Raw genomic sequence first — 22,713 nt, 5'->3', positions numbered from 1 at the left:
TTATGGCAAATAAGCTTCGTTCAACCAATTTGGAACGATTTAAAAGACGGATTAAATCTCCGCTTACGCGTTAATAGCGCGAATTATGTCGCGCGCTAATTGTCCCAAATTGGTCAGAATGGCCAAAATGGCAATCTTTAAACCCTCATAACTTTACAAAAAATGATCACAGGTGAAATATCTTTTCAAATTTAAGCTCAGGACAACAATAGCTTTCGAATGATATAAAAAAAATTCCGTCAAAAATGGCTAGTTAAAAAGTCAAAATTTGTCTGAAGAAAAAAAAAACCCACCCCGAGCACAAATATTCCGTTACTTTCGTATCGAAAGTTGGAACAATAATGTAATGTGAAACATATAGTTCTTTTTCAGTTCATTTGATAAATTAAGAAAACATCGACTGTGTTAACATATTATTACTGAAATATCAAAGCAAATGGAAAAAGTTTATTAGTTCGCAGAGCGTAGTGTGATAGTTCGATGCAACTTGTGATGCTTTAAGAAAGACCAAAATGTAGCATAGTCTTATTAGCAAAAGTGAAACAAAATTAGCGCTTCTATTAGCGACTTAGCTTGAAAAAAAATTGCATCGAACTATCACACTAAGCTTTTCATGCGTAATTACAACTAAAAAACTCTTTTCATTTCTTTTATTTACATGAAAAAAAATAAAAACTGGTTTATCGAGGCAGTCAGTTTTTCAAGTTTTTATCTAAAAACTCTCCAATTAATTATTTAGTTTTGATTGAGTCATTATAATTAGTGGTAATAGGACAAAATCTATTGTACTTCGAATCGGGTATTTAAGGGCATTAAGAAAAACAAAAAGAATTAACTGAATTTTTCATTAAACAAAGGCAGTCCAATTTATCATATTAAAAAATCAACGCATTATATTTCAATTGTTTTTTTTTTAAATGAATATTAAATAATACAAACAAACTTATTATTATTTGTACAATTTTAACACGTCATCAAAAATTTAGAGAGAACATTAACTTCAAACCGTTTTGCTAGAAGTCTTGATTTGAATTTAAACAACTGCAATTTTATTGCAATGAACTTCATAGAAGCGCAATTTATGTGGTAATTTGGTGCATTTTTTTTACCTCAGACAAATTTAGCTCTGATTGAGCATGAAAACTCTGCTTTCGAACACTTTAACTGGCATTGGTTCCAAAAATAGTTTATTGTTTCGCTTTATCACGTGACCTCTCTGTCTCTTGTGGTGTGTCCGTTGTCCCTAGGGATGGGGGGAGTGGGAAGGGAATGAGAGAGAGGAGGGGTCATTTTCCGAGTATTTTGGTGGCGCGCTTGTTGGCATCGGACACTCGCTGCTGGTTGGAGTTGGCCTTGTCTTTGATTCTGTCAAGCTGTCGGTTCTGATTGTCAATCTCGCTACCCATGTCCAGTGCCATGTGTTTCAGATTGGTCACTATGCCCGCCACCTGCTCCATGTTTTCCTCCATAACATCTTCCCGCTCATCATCCACCACTCTGCAATATGATAAACACGCAATCGATACGAACTCTGACCTTTGACCTCTCAATTTGAAACAAAGTTTTGTGCAGACAAAAACTGCAGTAGCAAAACGAACAGAAGCAATGCAGAAAATGTATCCATATTACAAAGACTTGTTGAAAGCAATAAATTTGGTAATTGGATATGAAACGTTTTTTATTTTTTTTTGTTTTTTTTATATACCTTGAATGGAAAATCATTGTAAGTTTTAGCTTGTTTCACAACCTGTTGTCGCATCATTTCGCAACCCAAAATTTGTTTTACAACAAACTAAATAAAAAACTACGTAAGTAATTGTGCAATTGTTTTTCTACTTCTCAAAAATTGGTGTTAAGACTCGCCTGCCGATATATTTGCCACTCATCATGCAGCCCCCCGTGGAGCTGAGAGGCACCCCGCCCGGCTGGGACCCCACCACCGGCCCGTCCTGACTCTTCTTGCTCCAGATCCGCTTGTCCTGCTCCTCCTGATGACTGGTCACTCTTAAACACACTCTCTCTTCCCTCGCATTGTCCAAAAATAGCAAAGGTCAATTGTCCAAAAATAGCAAAGAATAGCTTTTTGGCCTGTTTTTTAAAAATTTTGCCGACGGCGCAAATCATTTGGCCAAAAAGCCAAAACAGAGTCTTTTGATTGATTTGGGAGAGCTCGAAAAATAAATTTGGTCGACCTAAATAAAAAATAAAAAAAAAGTTGACAAAAATTTTTGTGAAAATCATACCACCCCCTCTTCCCCTCGAGAACATCCCAGATCCGTCCCTGGATACAAGCAACCGTTTTGGACAGTTTAAAATGCGTTGATTGGTTGATAATTTTCGCGCCTTCAGACCAGCGCGCATACTAGTAGCCCCTTACTTGTCATCAAGAACTAGCAATACAGCGAATAGACTGCACAGAGCCAAACAAAATGAGTCATAATTTAACGAGCTGAATTGGTATATACAGCTAGACGACATACCCTGTTTTATTAAACTGACGGGTTTACAAGTTGTTGGCACACCATTAAAGGTCTTGCCTGTTATAGGGCTCGAAATTGCCAAATCGCCCCATTGAGCTTTATTTCATCCAATCAGATCTGAGATTTGTGATGCCATTTTCAAAATAACAAAAGCACCAAATTTGGGCCGTATAGCAAAAAAGATCCACACCAATACTTAAACATCTCACAGGGCGGACTTTTTTCGTGGAGTTTTGCCTGTACTTTTTGTTCCGACCAATGAAAAAGGAAAAATAAATCATGAACCACAAATAATCATCATAACTGATGGAGTGATATATCAAATTAAAGTCTTTTCAGCGGTAATTCGAACAAATTTATCACAGTGTTGAGAGAACGCGTTTAAAACTTCTGAATTTCTTTCAATTTCCAGCAAGTGAACGTAATAAAAAACTTAACTTTTATTTACGCTTTTAGAATAAGAAAATTTAATTTTATTACAAAAATATAGTTTTGGAAGTTTTTATAGCGCTTCAATGTTGGCAACAAAAAAAAATTTCAAAAAATTTTTAAATAATTAGCAAAACATCAAAAAATTTTTCATTTTACGATTTTTTGTTTGTCAATCTTTTCGTAAGACAAAATTTGTCTCTTGTGACTGATTCACTAACTTTTGATGAGTTCTCTAATTGCAACACGCACTAAAAACGACACTACTTTGAAGAAAAAAAACTCTTTGTAGTTTTTTAATGCATGAGGTCAGAACATTCTTTGCTACTTGCACAGCAACGGCTATCCTTGTTATATTTTCGCTTTGGTCGAGTTTGATTTTCAAAGTGTAAAACACGACAACCTAATGGTAAAACAAAAAAGGTCGTTAAAAATAGGTTTTTTATAATTAGTTTGATTATACGCAAAACCCAAGTTGATATAGCTGAATTACCTAGAATATGTATCGACATTATTGGTCGACCAAAGTCCACCTTTTGACCATGTTAAATATGTCGACCAAACATGTTGGTCGACCAAGATCAATTCATAAATCGCACGGGTCTATACACGAATTCGACCAGGGTCAAGCAAAGTTGTCCAGAATCAAGTACAGTTGACCAAAGTCGACCAGAATCAAGTACAGTTGACCAAAGTCGACCAGAATCAAGTACAGTTGACCAAAGTCGAGCAACTTCAAGGATATCTTGAAGCCGAATTACATCAGATTTGCCAATCGAATTACGTCGCGAATTGATGTCGGCTTGCATTTTTACGAAAGTTTCTCAGCTCTTGTTGAAAAAAATCATCAGAATCTAATGTTTTGAGTGTGTTTCAGAATTACTCTTATTGCCCAGGTAAGGATGAAAAAAGCCCTCTTCTTGAAAAAACGTTTAGACTAGCCCCTTGCCTACAGAATATTTAAGTACCCAAAAAAGTTACAGGTTCTGTTTTAGCTATCAACTAAATTTATAAAGCATCACCTGAAAAAATTATTTAAAAATCAAGGACTTTTTAAATATTTTTTAAATATCTTCGGAAAGTCTGAACTTATAAAGTCAGATTTTGAGAGTTTTTTTAGCCTTTTATTCAAATAAACTCGTTATTTGCATAACCATGTGCATCATGTACTTTACTATAGATCTATTTCATTAGCTTGAAAAAGCAATGGTCGGATTTTCTGTGTTCAGATTAACCTTCCTTGGCAGTTTAATATGTTTCCATTTCACCTTTCGGAAGTTCAATTTTTCATTGTACGATCATAAAAAAAATCTTCTGTCTCTTGCATAAAACTAACAAGTATTTCAGTGTGTACATTTTAAAAGAAAAAAGGAACCATATAATGAGAAACGTTGAACAAAATACTATTCGGCAAGCAGTAATTAAACATTATCTATGCACTTCGCAAACAAAAATAAACAGCACGATTATCGCTAAATTGCATTACAAAAACGGAAAATGGTCTTCCCGGGCTGAGCTCCCAGCTATAATTATTGATCAAATATTTCTAAATCAGTCTCAGTAAAGTGTTCACGGATTTTTCAGTCCTAATTCAATGCTTAATTAATTAGTGATTCTTTATCAAAAAGCTTTAAAAAACTATCAATAATCCAAAAATGAAAAATGCTAATTTTTGTAGCGGTAAATTAGCGATAATTCATCGATAAAAATTGCTGTTGTGACGTTGAACATCAATAAAACGTCAATGGCGATCACAGTTTTTTAACGCTTAATTCCTGTGGAAACACCACCCGAGTTTAAAAAAACAAAGATAGCTTGTTTCTGTGCAAGCTGAACAATCTGTGCAAATTTCTTTGACCACGCCTAATGTTAGAATGTACTTCAAAATTAAAGTACAGAAAATGGAAGGAAACGAAAAAAAAATGAAGAAAAAAAACACATTTGATTAACTTATAAGCTATAAAAAATAGATAATAACAGCTACTGAAACGTAAAAAAAAACTTAGATATATTGGAATTATAAAATCTGTGTATCAGTTCTCCTGGAGATGCTGAAAAGACGGAGAGGAAAAACCAGGACGGTTGTTTTCGTCACTAAAACATTTTGATTTTTTTGCCGCCAAAATACAACTGAAAGTCTTTTTAAGTGTTTAATCCAGCGCCATTTATCTTTTCCACGCTTTCGATCAAAATTCAAAAAAAAATTGAATTGCTGGAACAAAAATGTATATTTTCTTTCGTCCAGCACATTTTGTGTTTTCTCTAGAGTATTAGAGCTCCCTCATAGTGTTTTTGAGTGAGTTGTAGTGCCTTTAAATAAGAATGAATATTTAATTGTTTTCGAATATAACGCCCCCCAAACACGTGCCCCCGTAGCCGTTCAGTAGCCGACAAAATTTAGTAGAGATACAAAGATTTATTGGTCAGCACGAGTTATCATAACTTGTTTTAATTTCAACTGTCGTACAATTGAACGACTGATCAGAAAACAAAATTTCTACCGGAAATATCTGAGAAAAAATCCGAAGTAACATTGTAGTTGTCTCTCAAATTGTGCAAAATTCTACTCAAATCTGATTCAATCAATTATAATAAAAACTCGATAAAAACAGTGTCAAATTTATCTAGAAATCTAAATATTTTACACGTAACAGTTTACGTACAGATAGTTTTTTGTTACTTACACTCCACTTTTTTTGTCTTTGGAGACACTGTCGCTTGAGGCGTGTCTCTTCTCCTGGAGAAATAAATATTTCAAAAAACTTATAGAAAATGTTAACTGACTCACTGCAATGTTCATAGATTATAATTTTACTTAGAAGTTTTAGAACTTCAATTACATGTGGCTCAAACCAAGAGCAAGATTTTTCATTTCGTCTTTTAGTTCCTACTTCTCAGAATTGTCCACCAAAAAGATATTCGCTGAAAAACACCTGCTGACGTTGAACAATTTTCTAATCGATTGCGTTCTTTATGTTGTGGGATAAATTTAACAACTTTCAGATACTTTGAATAATAGGTTTAGCCACAATTTTATTGAATTTATCACTAAGTTTTGATGGAATATACTGAGTTTTTTTTCTCAAAAGAAAACTCCAGGTTCCATTGAAATTTCACATTTTTTGTTTCATTTTTCTACGATTCATCATATACTTCGTGAACGTGAAAATCAAAAAAATTGTATTTGAGACTGTTTTTTTTTTGAAAAATCACAATTTCGCTTAAAATTTTTGAAAATTTTGGACCAGTTGACACGAAAGCATCGCTTAGTTTTTCAGCGGTTAGTGTATTCTGCCTAGGTTCTTATCCGAACTAAGACTAGGTTCTTATCCGAAATACGTTATAGTATCATCTCACACTGTTTTTGGCGATCTTCAATGTTTTTAGTTCCTTTTTTATTACTTTTATAGTCATATTAGATAAATTTGCCATATTAGAATTTTGGGTTCAAAAAAGTATAATTCTTATGAGACAAGAAATTTCTGTGTCCAAAAACTGCTTTGAAGTACTTTTTTAGTTAATTAGCTCATTAGCCTCAGAGTCAATTCAACAATTTAAAAAAAAATTAAAAATTTCCAAGAAAATTGTAAGATAGTGGAAGACTTAAACCTACTATTATGTTTCTGACTGAACTTTTTACCTAACTTAGATTTATTTTGGGCCCGAGGACTACAATTGGTTTTTTCTTTAAGGTCACATATAGTTCGAGACAATCGCCACAGTTTGTTTGGATCTACAAGAGTTTTAGACCGGGAAAAATTGTACCCAAACCGCCAGTAATCAAAAGTATAAACTTTGAGAGTAAAAACGTAAACACCCGGGTTTGAAGTTGTGGTTTCATTACTATTGCAACCGCATTTTAGTCAAAATTGGGTGTTTCTTGAATTTTTTTTTTGGATTTTATAGCCAAAACTTCATCCGAATTCGGCGGGACAAAAATAAATTATACATTCGCAAATGGCGCGACCGAAAAACAGTCAGCGCAACAAACGACCGAAGAAAAATATAACTACTAGTTCAGTAAAACATTGTTAAACCAACAAAACATAAGCCGAAACTAATTAATTATAATACAGCTGCTTCTAAGTGAAAATGACTAGTCAGGGCTAGTAAAACTACAATCACAATTGTAATTCAATTGTAACTTCATTTCTTGTGTTTTTGCTTCTTTGCCCTTTTTTTGAAATTTTTTATACTGCAATGAACTATATTGCGGCGAATTTTCAGACTAATGCGGCTAATTTTCAGACAGTTTTCAGACAGTATGCAGGATCCAGGTTCTCGATTCATGTTTCGACAACTTCTCGACCAAAAATCGTTATGTTTCGACTTTCTCGACCCAACAAAACAAAGGTTCGACTTAGTTCGACCCAGTTCAGATGTGTTTCGATTGTCCCGACCAAATTTCGATATGCTTCGATTTTCTTGATTGCCTTGGCCGGCATTTCAAAAAGTTTGATTGTTTACCCGCTTGGATATGTTTTGACTTTCTCGACCAAAAATGTGTATGTTTCGACTGTCTCGACTGACAAAAAATTTTCAAAATTGATTGATCCATCTCAGATTTGTTGCAAGCGGCATCACTAACAAGGTGATGTGTGAGGGTTATCTTAGCTCTCGAGTTCACAAAAATGTGAGGTTAAGTTTGAGTTCAGGTTGTTATCAAGTATTTGGGCAAAATGGCAAAATGGCAAATGTTTTGGTCCGCCTCAAGGAAATCTACCCAAGCTCAAACGATTGGTCACTTTGTTCGACTGTGCTTGACCTATGTGCATTACAATGCGTTACAAGATCAATGCATTACAAGAAGTCTTTGAAAAATTAAGCTGAAAATGTTACTTAAAAAAGGACGAAAAAAATATATCTGCAAAAACTCTAATGCTTTTTCTCGGATGAGGCGCATAAACAGCCTTAGCAGGAATTGAGAATCAATTACCGAGAAGCAAACAAGACGAAAAAATCTAGGTCAACCCTCGTTAAGTCGAAAACGAAACTGTAGACATAAAAATATCAATGAGCTATCAAACTTTTTATTTCAAATTTTTACGACCCATCCCTCCTGAAACAGGCAAAAGTGTTCCAAAAAAACCGCCCGTAAGACTACGCAACATAAGTTGGCTAAGCCGTTATAACATAAACCGAACCCGCTTAACCGAAAATAAAATAAAATTACTTGGAGAGTTAAAAAAATTAAATATACTATGAATTTTTAGTGGCGAAATTAACATATGCGCGATATTGAGAATCTGAAATTAGGTCGCGGAACGGTCATCAAACGTCAAATCCCCATCCCTCTCTTCTCCCCCTCCCCGACAGAAATTACTAGCACAAAAAGATACAATCGATAGAGCGAAGCGATGATACTGACTTGTCCCATGGAAGTGTGAACAAGCCGCAGCACTTGTTCAGGTCAGTCAGCGCACTCTCCGCCTCCTTCATGTCTGCGTGAAGAGTGTCCAGCCCCTCCTCTATGTTGTCCAACTGCTCTACACACAAACCACAAAAACAGTTAAAGGTACAAAGCAAAGTATGATAGTTGGTTCCCTTAATTCTAGAAAGGTCCTTAAGAAAAAAAGGTCCCTCGGTTTCAAAGAAAAAAAAGTCCCTAGAAAGGCCCCTCAAAAAAAAGTTCCCTAGAAAGATTACTCAAAAAAAGGACCCTAGAAAAATCTTTCGGTTTCAAATTCTTTGAATATATGGTTCGCATTTGTTTACTTGAGTTTTTGAAATTTGCACAAAAATTGTGGGACCCATCTTTATTCATACTTGATTTTTCCTGGGACCCAACTATCAAACTTGAACCCAATTAACAACCACTTGCTTACCTCATAGCAACACATGTTACGTAACAGTCGAAGTAATTAGATAATAGATTTTTCTATTCGAAATATTGTACCGGATGTGATTAACATGCAAAAAACTTGCCTCCTTGATCATCGAGGTTGACAAGTGTGTTGATGGCGGCGCCTTTGCTCTGAAAAAAAAGAGAACTTTGATGGAAACTTTTTCTCTGTCTTATTCATTGTGCGACCAGGAGTTTCATTGTTTGACGGTAAAATGGATTTTAGCTTGTATGATTAAGTGTACAATAATGAAGTTGGCAAAAATAAAGTAATCAACCAAAAAACATTGTCTATTAAACGTTTCGGCAAGGATCCCGAAACGTGTGGTGAAGTGTATTTGAATAGCATTAGTAGCATCTCAAAACGATCAAGTTCTGAACTCTTTTGAGGCCGTATCTTAATAATGAGTGGAAAAATATGGAACGCTTCACGATTTTGCGTGTCATCCTTGCGCAGGGGCCATGCTAATCTTCTCTGTATCGTTCCAATTTTAGTATATGTGCTGCCGAAGCTAGCACGACTGACAACACTCCGAACTCCATTTGGTCGGAGTCGTGATGATTCGATCTGAAACAGTTTCTTGGTGGTCACAGGAACTTGAATGTTTCCGGTAGATTGTCTCTTGTATTTGGGCATTGTTTATGGGAAAATTTACATTTTATTGCAAAAAGGTCCCAAAAATGTTTTTTCGGATGAAGCCAGGTCTTCTTAAAGTGATGGTATACAACCATTTGGTGACACTAGGCTACGTTATAGAGGCTCAGTTCCGAAATTGGTGTTGTATGAGTTGGTTTAATCCGATTTAATATGGTGTTATGTTTATGCAATATGCAAGAGTATGGCACAGTGCTAGACACTGGACTCTATAGATTTAAAAACACTTTCGGACATACCATATTGCAATCTACAGAGTGGAATCAAAGTGGCTCTATAATGTAGTCCAACAAACCAATGAGTTACCATAACGACATGCAAACCATCGTACAAAAATCTAAAATTTGAAAAATTTACTGGAGTTAAAGGAGAAAAAAGGTAACTTGGTCTCGGTGGTTTGAGCCCCTCCGATAATTTTCATTGACATTCTCATAAGACTACGTGGCAAATTTGGCTGCTTCAGATCGAATTCTCACGAATTCGATCAAATCGAGTTCGGAGTGTTGTCAGTCGTGCTAGCTTCGGCAGCACATATACTAAAATTGGAACGATACAGAGAAGATTAGCATGGCCCCTGCGCAAGGATGACACGCAAAATCGTGAAGCGTTCCATATTTTTTCACTCACGGTTGCCTCACGCGAGTTGGCTTATCTTTCGTATTGTGATGAAAATCAACAGCAACTAGATATTTCAGAACCCGGCTCTTTTTCGCACACCCCCCCTCTCCCCCACATTTCAATTTTTTTAAAAAATTTTCTCACTTGTTTTACATGTTATTATGGCTGAATGCGTGATGTTGGTAAGAAGTACAAATGTGTTCACAACAGTTATATTGTTCACCAAGCAAAATTTTATTGTATTATGAAATATATGAAATATTATGTAAAAATAGTTTGTTCGAATCTGAAATTGCGAAATGTGGGGGAGAGACGACCGGAACCCTTGCCAAAATTTTGATGGGACATATTTTTTAGGGTTATAAATAGTGATTAAAGCTTCTTGTAAAAAGGGAATAATGACTCACCTCTTCGCAGAGTGCCACCATCCGTTTGGTGCTCTCCATCGACTAAAACACACCAATCACATGCAAATCTTCTCATTGCTGAATCTGAATGACGCGAACCAACTTTGATAGAAGTTTTACAATTGCATACATAAATTCAATCGATGTCACTCGATTAATTCAATTCAATTTTTCTGAAACAAGTTCTCGTTTTTTAAACCACACAAAGAAACATTGACAAAAATTGAGAAAAAAAATTGAAACACAGCTATACCTGTGAAATGAAACCGTTTTGTACGTGAGTCCAGTGCACTCCCGCCAAAAAAATTTCATTGAATATGTCTTTACAAAAACTACTAACGATTCATATGTTCACCCCGCCCCCCCCCCCTCAAATTTTTTTTTTTCGCGCAGAAAGGTTTAGATAAAAACAAAACTACTCGTAAAGGAGAGCGAGGCCTTGAATATTCCCATTGATCTTTAAGGTTTAAAAAAAAAAATTTTCATTTTTTTTCAATGCCCCCAGCACGTAAAGTACAACCTTATAATAAAACTGAATGCTTTGCCTCAATATTCAATTTTCGTGCGTCAATTATCTCAAATTGGCCAAATTAGCAATTTTACAACCCATAAATTTACGAAAAATTATCACTGTAGAAGTTTTTTTTACATCTGAGCTCCATTGAAAGTTTTTTACATTCAAATTGAACTAATGAATAAAAACCACAAAACAAGCATTAGTATTCCGCTTTTTATTCGAAAGTCGGAGCTTACAAGATATGAACAGAGAACCTGACCTGATACACAACTTTGTCCGTTTCGCTCATATCTGCCGGGTAGACCGCTTGTCCATTCTCGTCAAAAGTCACTTGGGGCTCCAGCTTCGTGTTTTTCGCCTTCTTCTTAGACTTGGGCTTCGCCTGCTGCTCATTCGTCTCATTCTGCTCATCCGTTTGAGACATCTCTTATTGACCTTTGACCTCACTTCAGCTGTGCTGTTTTGTAGTAATTTATTGTATTGTAGATTTAAAAAACAAGAGGTTGTAATCTATATTTAATTCTTGTTTTGATAGTTCTATTTGCTCCGGTAGTTGAAAAGTTTTTCTTGAACCGTTGAAAAATGAAGCCTGATTAGGTTTTGAATCGATACCTTCAACGAGTAACGTTGTTTTTAGACGCTCGTTTCTCTCAAATTAATTTCTGCAAAGGATTTCTGGGTTGATCTATCATTGTAAGATCTATCATCACAAAGATATAAGACCTCACCGGTATTGTAATAATATCGAAGATAAAAAAATAGTATGAAAAAGAGTAGCTATTAAACAATATCCAGGAAAGTTGTTTTTATAACCTTCGGTGTGAAAAAAGTAAGCCTCGAATTTTAGCACAAAGTATTTTAATTCAATGTCAAAATAATTTTCCTGGTCAAATGAGGGAAATTTTTCAAGTAAAATCAGATCAAAACTGGAAGTTCAAGTGGAGATATCTGGGAAAACCCTGTCGAGATAATTCTGTTATCCCTCTCTTATTTAGAAATTAGGAGTAATAAGCTCTGGGGAATAGTGTGAATAGGCGGGCGAAGATGATCTTCAGATTTGGAAGCAGCTATAACAAAAAGTATAAATCAGTTTTTTATTAATTTATCCAGCGATACAACACCAATAATATATTGCTTCCCTGGTCTATAAACAGCGAACACACGATAATATATTAGGAAGAAATCTTTGATGCTGGGAACAGTAAATTTATGTTACCTGTGTTTTTTCTCTTCAAGTCACTGATGGGAAAGAGAGGTGGACTTAATCGGCTTCAGTTTCATTTTAAAAGTTGTGGCGTCACAAAACCACTTTTTATCCATTTATGCAATATTGCTCATATATATTTTAGCTTCATTAAATTTGTATGAAACTTTTAGGTAGTCTGCAAATCTTAGGAAATGAGACAACAATTTTTTTAAATAGTATTCGAAAATGAAACAAAAATCAGTGGATTAGTTATCTTATCAGCGCCATATTTGTACCGAAAAAAAAATTAATTTCCCGCTAAGCATTGATTGATATGTGATAAATATAAGTTTGAAAAGCCGTTTAACGTTTTCATACTGAATAACCGAACCTGATAGCCCGAAAAAAAAAGATAAAGAGCGCGCGCATACAATTTAAAAGATACAAGGCTGATATGAAAAGAAAACTACTTCAAATTCGTTATCGTTTTTTATCAGAATGCGATTTTATCTCGACACATTGCGCTTCGGTGAAAATGTTATATGTGTGATTATTCCGTACAACTCACAAAAAAAGGACTCCGACCCCAAATAGCACCCTAAATCCGCCCCCAATTGGTTATAAAAATGCTTCTGGTTATCATAAGCCAGAGTTGCAAGGGAGGAAAAACATGTCAACGAACTCTTTTGTCTGAAGGTTGAACAATGCACAAAATGAAAAGAAAAATACTGATATCAGATGTAATAAGTTTAAAAATAAATGGGGTAAACTATAAAATCAAACCAGGGCAATAAAATTTGCATTGGCAAAGACTGTTTCGCATGGGCACAATTGAAAAGAAAGATGAAAGGAGATTAGTTTGGTTGTGGAAGGCGAATTCCGTTTTTAGAAATATATGAAATGAGCAATCAATTGACAATTTATTAAAAAGTGATTCGTGGTCTCACCTCTTAGAAGCGGCCTGGAAATTAAAAAGTAATAACCATAATATTATTGAACTTCAAACTTCACCATCAAAAAGTCTGTTCTGAGCAGACAGTTCAATCGGCAGAATTTGAAGAAAAAATCAAATCAAGTGCTTTGTTCCTATTGAATACGCCTATCATTTAATCACTGTTAGAAGAAAAACGACGAAACTTGGCAGAGGATAATCGTGGTAAAAGGATCAATAATTTTCTCAAGCTTCTTCCATGAATTTTTTGCTTCCATTTTTCGGTTCTAATTTTAACATTTTTTTTGAAAAATTAAGAAAGACTTAAACAATAGAAACTAATTTAACAACAAAAAATTGCTGTTATACATAATTTTGAAGACATTAAGAATTTTTCTTTCACACAAGTCTGCTAAATAACATATCTTCCTGTTGCATAGTGGTACTACTCACTTACTATCGAATTGAGGAAACCACTGCTGGAAATTATTTCACCAGACAGCAAGACATCGGGGCTACTTCTAGCCCACCAGTGACCTGAGAACACCAACTCAACCGTAACACTGAACAATGCCACTTGGCGAAATGTTTTGGCAAAACCGACCGCTACAAATGATTTGAGGGGTCTCTTTAACTATATCCCCCCTCGGTTAACGAATATCCCCCTATAAAGAAATAAATCAACAGTTAAGCATATCAGAATTTTATGCCTAGTAACGAATATCCCCTTTTTGCAAAAGGGGGATTATAGTTAACGAGATCCGACGTGAGTTCAGAAAACTTTCTTCCACTATCTGCTATTTGTCCTGTGAATCAAAGTTCAACTTAATTTCAACCTTTACAAAATTCTGGCAATTCAAGATCCGATAAAACATTACGGCTAAATCATCGACACGAAACGGTTTGAATGCCAAGACGAAGCCCTGAATGTTCCGACTGCGCTTTGAGGCGTATAAAAAAGTTTTTTGCTTGAAAAATTGACCAATTAAATTTAGAAAAAATTTTCTTCATTTTTTTATGTACTCTCCATTTGCAAATCTAATTAACAATTTAAATTTAAAAGCAAAGAATTTGCGTCAATTTAATTTGGAATTCTTTAATCCGCGGCTTGCGCGTGTTAAAACAACAAAAAATATTGCGCGTTAATTATCCCAAATTTGCTAAATTAGCAATTTTTGAGCTCCCATTTTTTACAATTAAATTTGCAATTGACTTTTTGAATTTGAGCTCCAGACGACAAATTCTTTCAGATGGAATAAAAAAGTGTATTTAAAATGAGTAGTTAAAAGTCGAAAATTGACTGAATGCATGAAAACCACCCTAAGCAATAGTATTTCGCTTTTTATTCGAAATTTGGAACAATATACAATAGCCTTAGAAAATGAGTAATGTTGAAGTTATTCATTGAAAGTTTGGTAGCTGTTCCAACGTCTCTGTTGTTTTCATTAGATCTAATCCAAAAGTTATGATGACAAATATTCAAGCATGTTTAAATTTGCTAGCTTAGACACAATTCTGAAAGTCCTGAAAGCAGTTTAGATTATGTATTGCAACAACTCTTATTTGTTTGCATTATGGATAATGCAATACCTGATTTATGGAAGCAATTTGTTAATCATTTCTTTTTCTAATAGTGATAGCTTGAGCAAATAAAAAAATAATTTGTCATCAGTACAACCCGCATTGACAGACTTGAGATTGAAATCGATTCAACTTTTTTTGCATACAATTTATCGATTTGCGGTAGCTTATTTACAGAAGTTTATCAATTTAGAGTAAATTAAAAAAGTTTTTACAGCGGAAAAATCATTTTTTTTGTCTGAAAATTTGATTCAAATGGATATTCAAAAAGTCGTGAAATCTTTAACTTAACTAATTTATTTGTGTCGAAGCTTGAATTGAGCCAATTATCGTATTCAAGAAAATTTTTCAGCAGAGCTACAGAGATCAAGAGACAATCGAGGAGATTTTTTCGCAAACTAAGAAGTTTGAGGAAGTCCCTTTTGAGTTTACCAAGGCTAAGGGTTCCCGCGGTAATGAAAATTAAGATAAGGCAAAGTGTCTTCCAAGGTTATTTTCTTTATTAATGTTCTAGACCCGTTTTCACCAAGTGTTTGAAATATAATTGAACAACACATTTTAGATCATATAATTTTTGGTGCAGAATAATTATATATCGGTTATACTCATAATTTTTTTCTGGTCAAACATCAAAACAAAAACTCAGTTCTATAGCAGACGTTATAGCCTTCTTTCCATTTTTCTAATTTCTTTGATAGTGGAGAAAACCGGAACACAATCTGTATCAACTGAAAAAACAAAAAATTGGCTGAATATAGAGTTAAATTGTTTTCTTAGTTAATAAAGGTCGTATGAAAGTGAAGCCAAAAAAGAAACAAGTTTGAAACAAGCTATATTTTTTACTCAACTAAATTGAGATTATATTAATTGAAGTTGATTTAGTTGGCCTTTGCTATATTATCAATTGCAATCAACTTCTTGTCAGTATGTGAACGCTTCAAAATTAAATTACCATAAAAACTCCTGACCTGGAGTTTTTATTCGTCTTTACATTTTAGAGTACTTTCGTGCCGTGAATATCTCTGACTTTTGTTTTGTGTGAATATAACAACCACCAAACTAGTATGTCAAACAAGCTCTGGAACAAATTTTGGTTACAGCCGAGTGGTGCTGTTGTAAAAATGCTGCAACTTAAAGAGCTCATACTAGCAATCAGAGACGCAGGTTTCAGTCTTTTGTCAATGCATGACTAATTTAGTTATAAACTGATGTTTTCGTTGCTTTGTAACAGAAATTGTTTTATTAGTCGTGCTAAATCAGTGGCAACAAAATGATGCTAATTGCTGAATTGTCAACTCAGTTGCTCTTATTATTTTCTGTAGACAGATGCAAAGGGGAGAATTTCATCACTTGCGATGCAACGCAAGCGCAGCATTGCAGGCTAGCAAATAGAAAATGAGACAGAAGTTACAAAATCGAAACAATTTTTTTTAAATCGAACAGAAAAAATTAATTCAGAAAATAGTCAAAAATTCTTGTTTTGAACAGGTTTTTGATATTTAATAAGCGGCTACTAACGTGACGACAACAACAACTAGCTAGACCCCCATAGAGCCGAAAACAAAAAAACACTTTGGGAAATTGTTGTCATAAAAAACTTTGAGCAATGAAAAAACCTTGCATTACATACTAACATTCTTTTTCATAACAAAAAAATTCATACTTTTTGTCTTTGAAGCGACAAAAGTTAGCGTAACTCAGCCAATAAACCTTAGGCCGAAACCGTTTAGGCCGAATAAAACTTTTAAGCGAAAAAAAAAGAGAAACAAGAAAAGACAACGGTACGGCTGTTGATTTTACAAGTTAGAGGATGAAACCAAATTCTCATGCTGAAAGCATGCTGAAAGCACAATGAAATTTTCCGATGTGGTAACTAAGCCGAAAAAAACATAATCAGGTAACTGAAGATCCGACTATTCGACTTTTCTCGAAAAAAAATTCTGCTTCTTATATTTTGAAAAAAAACAAGGTCCGGTTGGGAATTGAACCGTGTTATCTCAGGGCGGAAAAAAGGAAAGGAGTCCCGAAGTTGCTAAGGTTCACGAATAAAAACAATTTCAAAATTTTTTTACAAATGTATGAAAAGTTGTTCACGGAAAAAGTAGTTCCAGATTACAAGAAATTTTCTCTCGCAAATTTTAGTATACAAACTATTAAATAATTTATTTTTTGACGAATTTCACAGTTTGACAGTGTCTAATTTGTCAACTCTATGAGAAGCAATCAAAATTGAAAAAAAGACGACAAAAATGATTTTTTGGTAACTAATTCTATGTGCCCTGAAAACATGTTTTTGTAGAAAAAAAAGAAGTTCAATTAGCAGACAAACATTTCTAGCTATTGTAATTAAACTGTCTCACTGAAGAAAACAGCCTGATTGGCACCGCAAGCTCAAGTATAAAATTACAGTTAACTTGATTGCTATTTTTAAAAATGTAATTTCACTTTTTTGATTTTATTTGCCTAAAAACTCATCTGATATTTTCGATTCATACCTTCTGAAATGATTAAAAAACTTATGAAAAATACTACAAATTCCTAAAAAAATTATTCAGAAAAGAAGGAATTAGTGATTCAGTGATAATTTTATTCGGAAAATGAATTTTTTTTTTCAAAAAATATTACGGGCTACTAAAATTTTGAAAACAATATTTATTATCTTGATATTATTGAAAAAGTCTTTCATGAGTCTCTATGTTTTGTGGCCCATAAACTTGACGAGTCTTTCTGAATATTCGGAGCTAAAGGCTTCAGATACGAAAAACTCTTTGGTCAGCCCAATATTCAAAGAAAAGGATAGCTGCTGCTATACAAATTGCATTGAACGTTCTTTGTTGCGAATTTGATGACAAAAACTTTCAAAAGAAGGATTGAAATTTATTAACAAGTCATCAATACGATGCCAAAATAGAAAAAACTTTGAAAAAAAAACCATTTTTAATCCAAATCCAACTGTACGCGTTTTTCCTTAAATTAGAGTTCGAATAGCAAACACATTCAGACCAATTTTTCACGATACCGAGAAAGTTTTTTCGGTTTGAGTTGGTTTGGAACTTGAATTCCACGCAATCGCTTTATGACCGGAAATCAATGAGACAAATAGGGATGTTTTAACGAAACTAGCGATGAGTTTTCTTTAATATTTTATTGCTCATTCGTAGATTATGGTGAATCGTAGATTTTCTTATCGTTGATGCTTCGCTTAAAAGACAAAACAATCACTGATAATTAAAACGTGCTTCCATTGAAGCTTAACCCAAACATCGAGTGGCAATGTTTGCCGTGCAAAATTACAATGCTTTGAAGATGTCAGAGTCTTGAAAATGTCAATGATAATCAATCCTTGTTAGCTTTCTGACTTTCCACAAAATTCGCCCACTAGATCTAATAAATTTTCTTTTTTGTTTTGTAACACCAAAACAAAACTGACCGTTTCAGATCAAAATGCTAAGTTTTTTCTGCTGTTTTTTAAAGTACTGCAGTAAGTTTCAAAATATTCAGGAAATTTACGGCGTTTTTGTTGTTAAACCTTCCCTCCACGCCCAATAACAAGATCAATTGATACAGTTTTCAATTCAGTTATCTCTTCTAAATTCAAGTGAATTGGAACAATTAATTTACCTCAATTCAGTCTTGAACAATTTAATTAGTCACTGATGCTACGCGCGCGTTAAGAGAAAACTTGAGAACAGCGCGCATTGATTATTACCAATTTTCAAACCCCCATAACTTCATAAAAAATGGTCTCAGGTAAGAAGTTTTTTCAGATTGAATTCAAATAAATAGTATTTAAAAGTCGTCTGCGTTGGTCCAAATGAAAAATTGCGGAGAAAAAAGCAGAAATAGTCAATCACTTCATTCGAAAATTGGAACAAGGAAAAACATGGTAATTAGCTAATTTTTCTAAAAAGTTGCGTTGTTCGATTTAACTAACTAAATGTAAATTGAGTAAATGATATAAAGTGAAATCAGTCAGACTGGAATGTTTTTTTTTCAGATTTTTTGGTTTGGTTATTTTTTCTAAGAAAAAAATCGAATTATCAAAATAACTAGCCAGTTTTGCCTTTTATTATCTAAAAATTTCAACTTTCCGAGCTCAAAGGTAAGACGACGTTAAGCGTGCCATTTCTTAAAAAAAGTTTGAAAAGTGGCAATTTGGCCGTTTTGGGGCAATTAACGCGAAATATAGTTCCTGCTACTATCTCCTTCAGGACCATTCAATCCGGCTCAATAACCGTTTCAACTTCATTTGAGGCAAGCATCTTGGTATTGCATATTTGTTTCTAATTAGACAATTCGATTGCAGGAAAAATTATTTCAAAATTATACATCAAACCTTAAATTTTAGACACTACTAATTGTGACAGTATGAAAATGTGACAGTTTGAAAAAAAAATGCTCGTATAGCAAGAAAAAGCCCTGCATGTTCCGATTGCACTTTAAAGCCAAGTGAAATGTTTTTTTTTGTACAATAACTTAAGAATTAACAGAAAAGATAACAAAAAAGAAAGCTGTTTTGTTTGACTTTCGAAGAAAATAATCAAAAATTTTCTTGGGATGGTTTTTTGTTTCTCCAGACGAACTCCGACCATAGAATTAGCAAATTTTGGCAATTTTTTTAAACCTGATCTAAAAGAAAACACTATTGGCTTGAGCTCGAATTTTAAATTTTGACAGATGATTTTTTTCGTAAAACTAAGGGGTTTAAAGACTGCCATTAGGGCCATATGAGATAATTAACGCGCAATATAACGTGCTCCATAACGCGTAAGGGGAGATTTAATCCATCGTAGAAGTTGTTCGAAGTTAGTTCAAGTGGGTTAATTGTCATAGTTGCTAATGTACTAGGAGCAAAATCTACCTACTTGTGTTCTATATGGTGTGTGGGGAGCTGATCTTTGAAACAATGTTTGAAAAAAAACTGATATTTGAAAAAAAAATTCTGTTTTTTTCATTTTGTGAAAAATTCATCAATTGTTTTGAAGCAAAAATTGCTTCAGCGACCTTAGAAGGCAGTCGGAACGCTCAAAGCTTCGCCTGATAAGAGCAGTTTGTTTGTTTTTTGTTTTTCATTTTAGTTTCAAGTGAATGACACGCTAAAGTGAATTAACTACAAAGGTTGTTTTTATTGTCTGTCCTACTCATAATGCCAAACTGATTGCCTCAAATCAATTTAGAACACATTATTCCATCCCCATTTACTTTGCGTATTTGTTGCATAGCACAAACGCTTCCAACTATAAATATCCGAAGTTCATATTACAACAAAAAACTCAGAACAATACAAAACGTAAATCAGGACAATACCTTGGTTTGTTAAACGCTCTTTAAAACAAATTTTAAAAAATCGGAAAAAAACAACGTTTTTTAGTCTTTTAAATCTATCACCCACACGCAAAATTAAAATACAAAGGGATGTATTAAGCGTCTTGCATTCTAATAATACAAACAAATGACTTGGCTCAATTCAATTTGGAACGCATTCGTATGACCCCATGCCCCCATTAGGTTTGCGGTTTGTTCCATAACAAAGGCAACCAACGATAAATTTTTAAAGTTCATGTAACAACAGTAAAACTTGAGACAGCACAAGACTCCTAGTATATCTGTGCAAAGCCCTGAATATTTGACTGCTTTTTGGTGCCAATTTAAAAAAAAAACTTGAGGAAACATTCAAATAATATCAAAATCATTTTTTTTTAATTTTTAATCTATCCCCTCACTCGCTAACTACAAAAGAGTTGCATATAGCGTCCTGCATCCTACTAAAACGACCGAATTACTAGCCTCATTTCAATTTGGAGCACATTAATCCGCCAATTACGGATGTGTTAAGAACGCAGTATATCGCGCGTTAATTATCCCAAATTGGCCAAATCAGCAATTTTCAAACCCTTATCATTTTACAAAAAATGCTCACAGGAAGGAAACTTTTTTTAAGCTTCAAATAAAAATATTTTTCGGGTGGTGCAAAAAATTACTGTCAAGTTTGCTTGCTTAAAAGCCGAAAAATCTTCAAAAGTCGGAATTATAAGCGTGAAACTTTGAGTCATTTAAAAACAATGCGACCAAACAGCTTGCTTCAAATCAATTTGAAACAATTTTGTAGTTGGATAATTCGCCACGCACAATTAAATGTTTTTACGCTTTGAACATCAAGAATAAGGTCTTAACAGGACTGCTCGCATCCGGGGCAAAGCTCTGAATGTTCAGTCTGCCTTTTAAGGTCTATGGAGCAGTAAAAACATGAAAAAATTGAATGTAATAATAAATAAATTTAAAAAAATTTAGTAGACTTTTCGTTAAAAAATCACCCCACACGCCATATTAAGTACAAATTGATAGATTTTGCTCCTGTTAACAAATCAATTATGGCATATAAGCTTCCTTGAACCAGTTTGGAGCGATTTCTAAGACGAATTAAATCTACGCTTACGCGTTAATAGCGCGAAATACATCGCGCGTTAATGTCCCAAATTGGCCAAAATGACCAAAATGGCAGTCTTTAAACCCCCATAATTTTTTAGAAATAATCACAGGTGAAATATTTTTCACATTTAAGCTCAGGACAAGAATATCTTTCAAATGATTTGAAAAAAAAATTCCGTCAAAAATGGCTAGTTAAAAAGTCGACATTTGTCTGAAGAAAAAAAACCACCCCGAGCACAAATATTTCGTTACTTTTGTTACGAAAGTCGGAACAATTAAGTCCAGAGCACGGGCGAAAAGATTATTTTCAAACCCTCAATTGGAATTGAAATATCATTTTAAGTTTAACTCGTGCAGTCGATGTTTTCGATGGAGAGTTAAAAAAATTTTGTTCAGACTTTTGAAGAAAACGGGGATCTTTACTACTGTCTGAAACTATTAATTCTATCGACGAAACTTGACTTGATAAAGAACCACCCCAAGCAGAAATATTGCAAAATTTCTTCGAAAGTCGGAACAAAATCATTTTTCCGGTTGATTATCATACAAGATCTCAACAGGAGAACTGCCGAAATCGTCAAAAAAAGCTAGCCTAGTTTTTCTTCTGACTTTTTAGTACTTTAGGCAGCCATTTAGTCTTAACTAACATTCTCACCACTTCAAACTATGAACTAACATAAGATCTCAAATATTGATGTGAACGCAGTATATTAACTTACCAATTTAATTTGCTTCACCTCAAAGTAATTAGGGCCGGGCCAACACCATTAATAAATTACAAAAACAGAGATCAAACAACAAATGTTGCAAATACAATTATAATTTCCTGAAGGAATACTGACAAAAAGATGAAGATCTATCACGTGGGAGTTTACAAATTGGGAAACAAATGTTTTTAATATTGAATGTTGTTCACTTAAATTTCAAGTATTGTATACTTGAAAATGAAACAAAGGCGGAAACAATCTGTAGCAGTTTTTGGAGTAGGTCGGGATGATTTTTTCCGTAAAACCATTTTCAGGTGTCGCTGAAGCTTAGGAAAATGTTTCGCATATTTTGTATACCAGAAAGGACGTTTTTTTTTGAGGTGCTATTATAGATGCTCTTGAAAAAAATTGGCTCAGAACACAAATGAGTGTTCAGCTTGGCAACGCGGTTACGTCACAGAGTAAACAGTGCTAAATTGAGTTCATCAAAAATTCATGATAAAAATGGCTTCATTGTCCGGCGCGGTAAAATGATTCGACCAATGCTGAATATCTTTTTTGTAAGAATACTTAATTTAGAAAACTTAAATTAAGAATTCTTACTTATGTAAGTAAACTTAAATTAGATGAAGAAAAAAATATATGATTTGGCCAAAGAAAACATAAAAATCGAAAAAAATGTTACCCAAACTTATATATTTCACATTTAATTAGTAAAATAACAGTTTTTATTATCTTCATTGCGTTTCACAAAAGCAGATAACATTATAATAGTTGAGAAAGTTTGCATTTGATGCAAATTATGTCTTTCATGTTTAAGAAAAGTTTTTGGGCTGAGAGTCAAAATAAAAAAAAAAACATTTAAAGAAAAATAATTTTATCAAGACTGATTCTAGGCAAAATTTTCTACGTCAAAGTTTTTCACCGTTCC

General features: G+C 33.9%; 1 protein-coding gene and 2 non-coding genes across 16 annotated transcripts; 1 reads left to right on the top strand and 2 right to left on the bottom strand.

Annotated features, from left to right (window-relative positions):
- Positions 1 to 862: 862 nt before the first annotated feature.
- Positions 863 to 22,263, bottom strand: LOC134841877 (synaptosomal-associated protein 25-like). 14 transcript variants are annotated; one of them, XM_063857932.1, is made up of 7 exons: positions 21,795 to 22,263; positions 11,208 to 12,140; positions 10,432 to 10,473; positions 8,835 to 8,883; positions 8,278 to 8,395; positions 1,864 to 2,004; positions 863 to 1,497 (listed from the first exon to the last, which is right to left on the bottom strand). In XM_063857932.1, exons 2-7 carry the CDS (start codon positions 11,370 to 11,372, stop codon positions 1,287 to 1,289), a joined length of 726 nt encoding a protein of 241 aa, XP_063714002.1. In that variant the 5' UTR covers positions 11,373 to 12,140; positions 21,795 to 22,263; the 3' UTR covers positions 863 to 1,286. The 14 variants fall into 14 exon arrangements, with proteins under 14 accessions (XP_063714002.1, XP_063714004.1, XP_063714009.1 ...); XM_063857934.1 differs by having other exon boundaries at positions 11,208 to 12,092; XM_063857939.1 differs by having other exon boundaries at positions 11,208 to 12,015.
- On the bottom strand, positions 9,164 to 9,270 carry LOC134843019 (U6 spliceosomal RNA). Its single transcript, XR_010162593.1, has one exon. It is a non-coding gene; the product is annotated as a U6 spliceosomal RNA (small nuclear RNA).
- On the top strand, positions 9,919 to 10,025 carry LOC134843018 (U6 spliceosomal RNA). Its single transcript, XR_010162592.1, has one exon. It is a non-coding gene; the product is annotated as a U6 spliceosomal RNA (small nuclear RNA).
- Positions 22,264 to 22,713: the final 450 nt, after the last annotated feature.

This window comes from Symsagittifera roscoffensis, chromosome 3, assembly GCF_963678635.1.
Source record: "Symsagittifera roscoffensis chromosome 3, txSymRosc1.1, whole genome shotgun sequence".
NCBI classification, from domain to species: domain Eukaryota; kingdom Metazoa; phylum Xenacoelomorpha; order Acoela; family Convolutidae; genus Symsagittifera; species Symsagittifera roscoffensis.
Note: the sequence above shows the minus strand (reverse complement) of the source record. Positions and strands in the feature narration are given on the sequence as shown.

Excerpts from the sequence above, each read along its gene's own strand:
- LOC134841877 (XM_063857932.1), bottom strand. The coding sequence starts at position 11,372 with ATGTCTCAAACGGATGAGCAGAATGAGACGAATGAGCAGCAGGCGAAG. Across the intron at positions 10,474-11,207 it reads CGGACAAAGTTGTGTATCAG|TCGATGGAGAGCACCAAACG; the intron begins GTCAGGTTCTCT and ends GGTGTGTTTTAG. Across the intron at positions 8,396-8,834 it reads CAACCTCGATGATCAAGGAG|AGCAGTTGGACAACATAGAG; the intron begins GCAAGTTTTTTG and ends GTTTGTGTGTAG.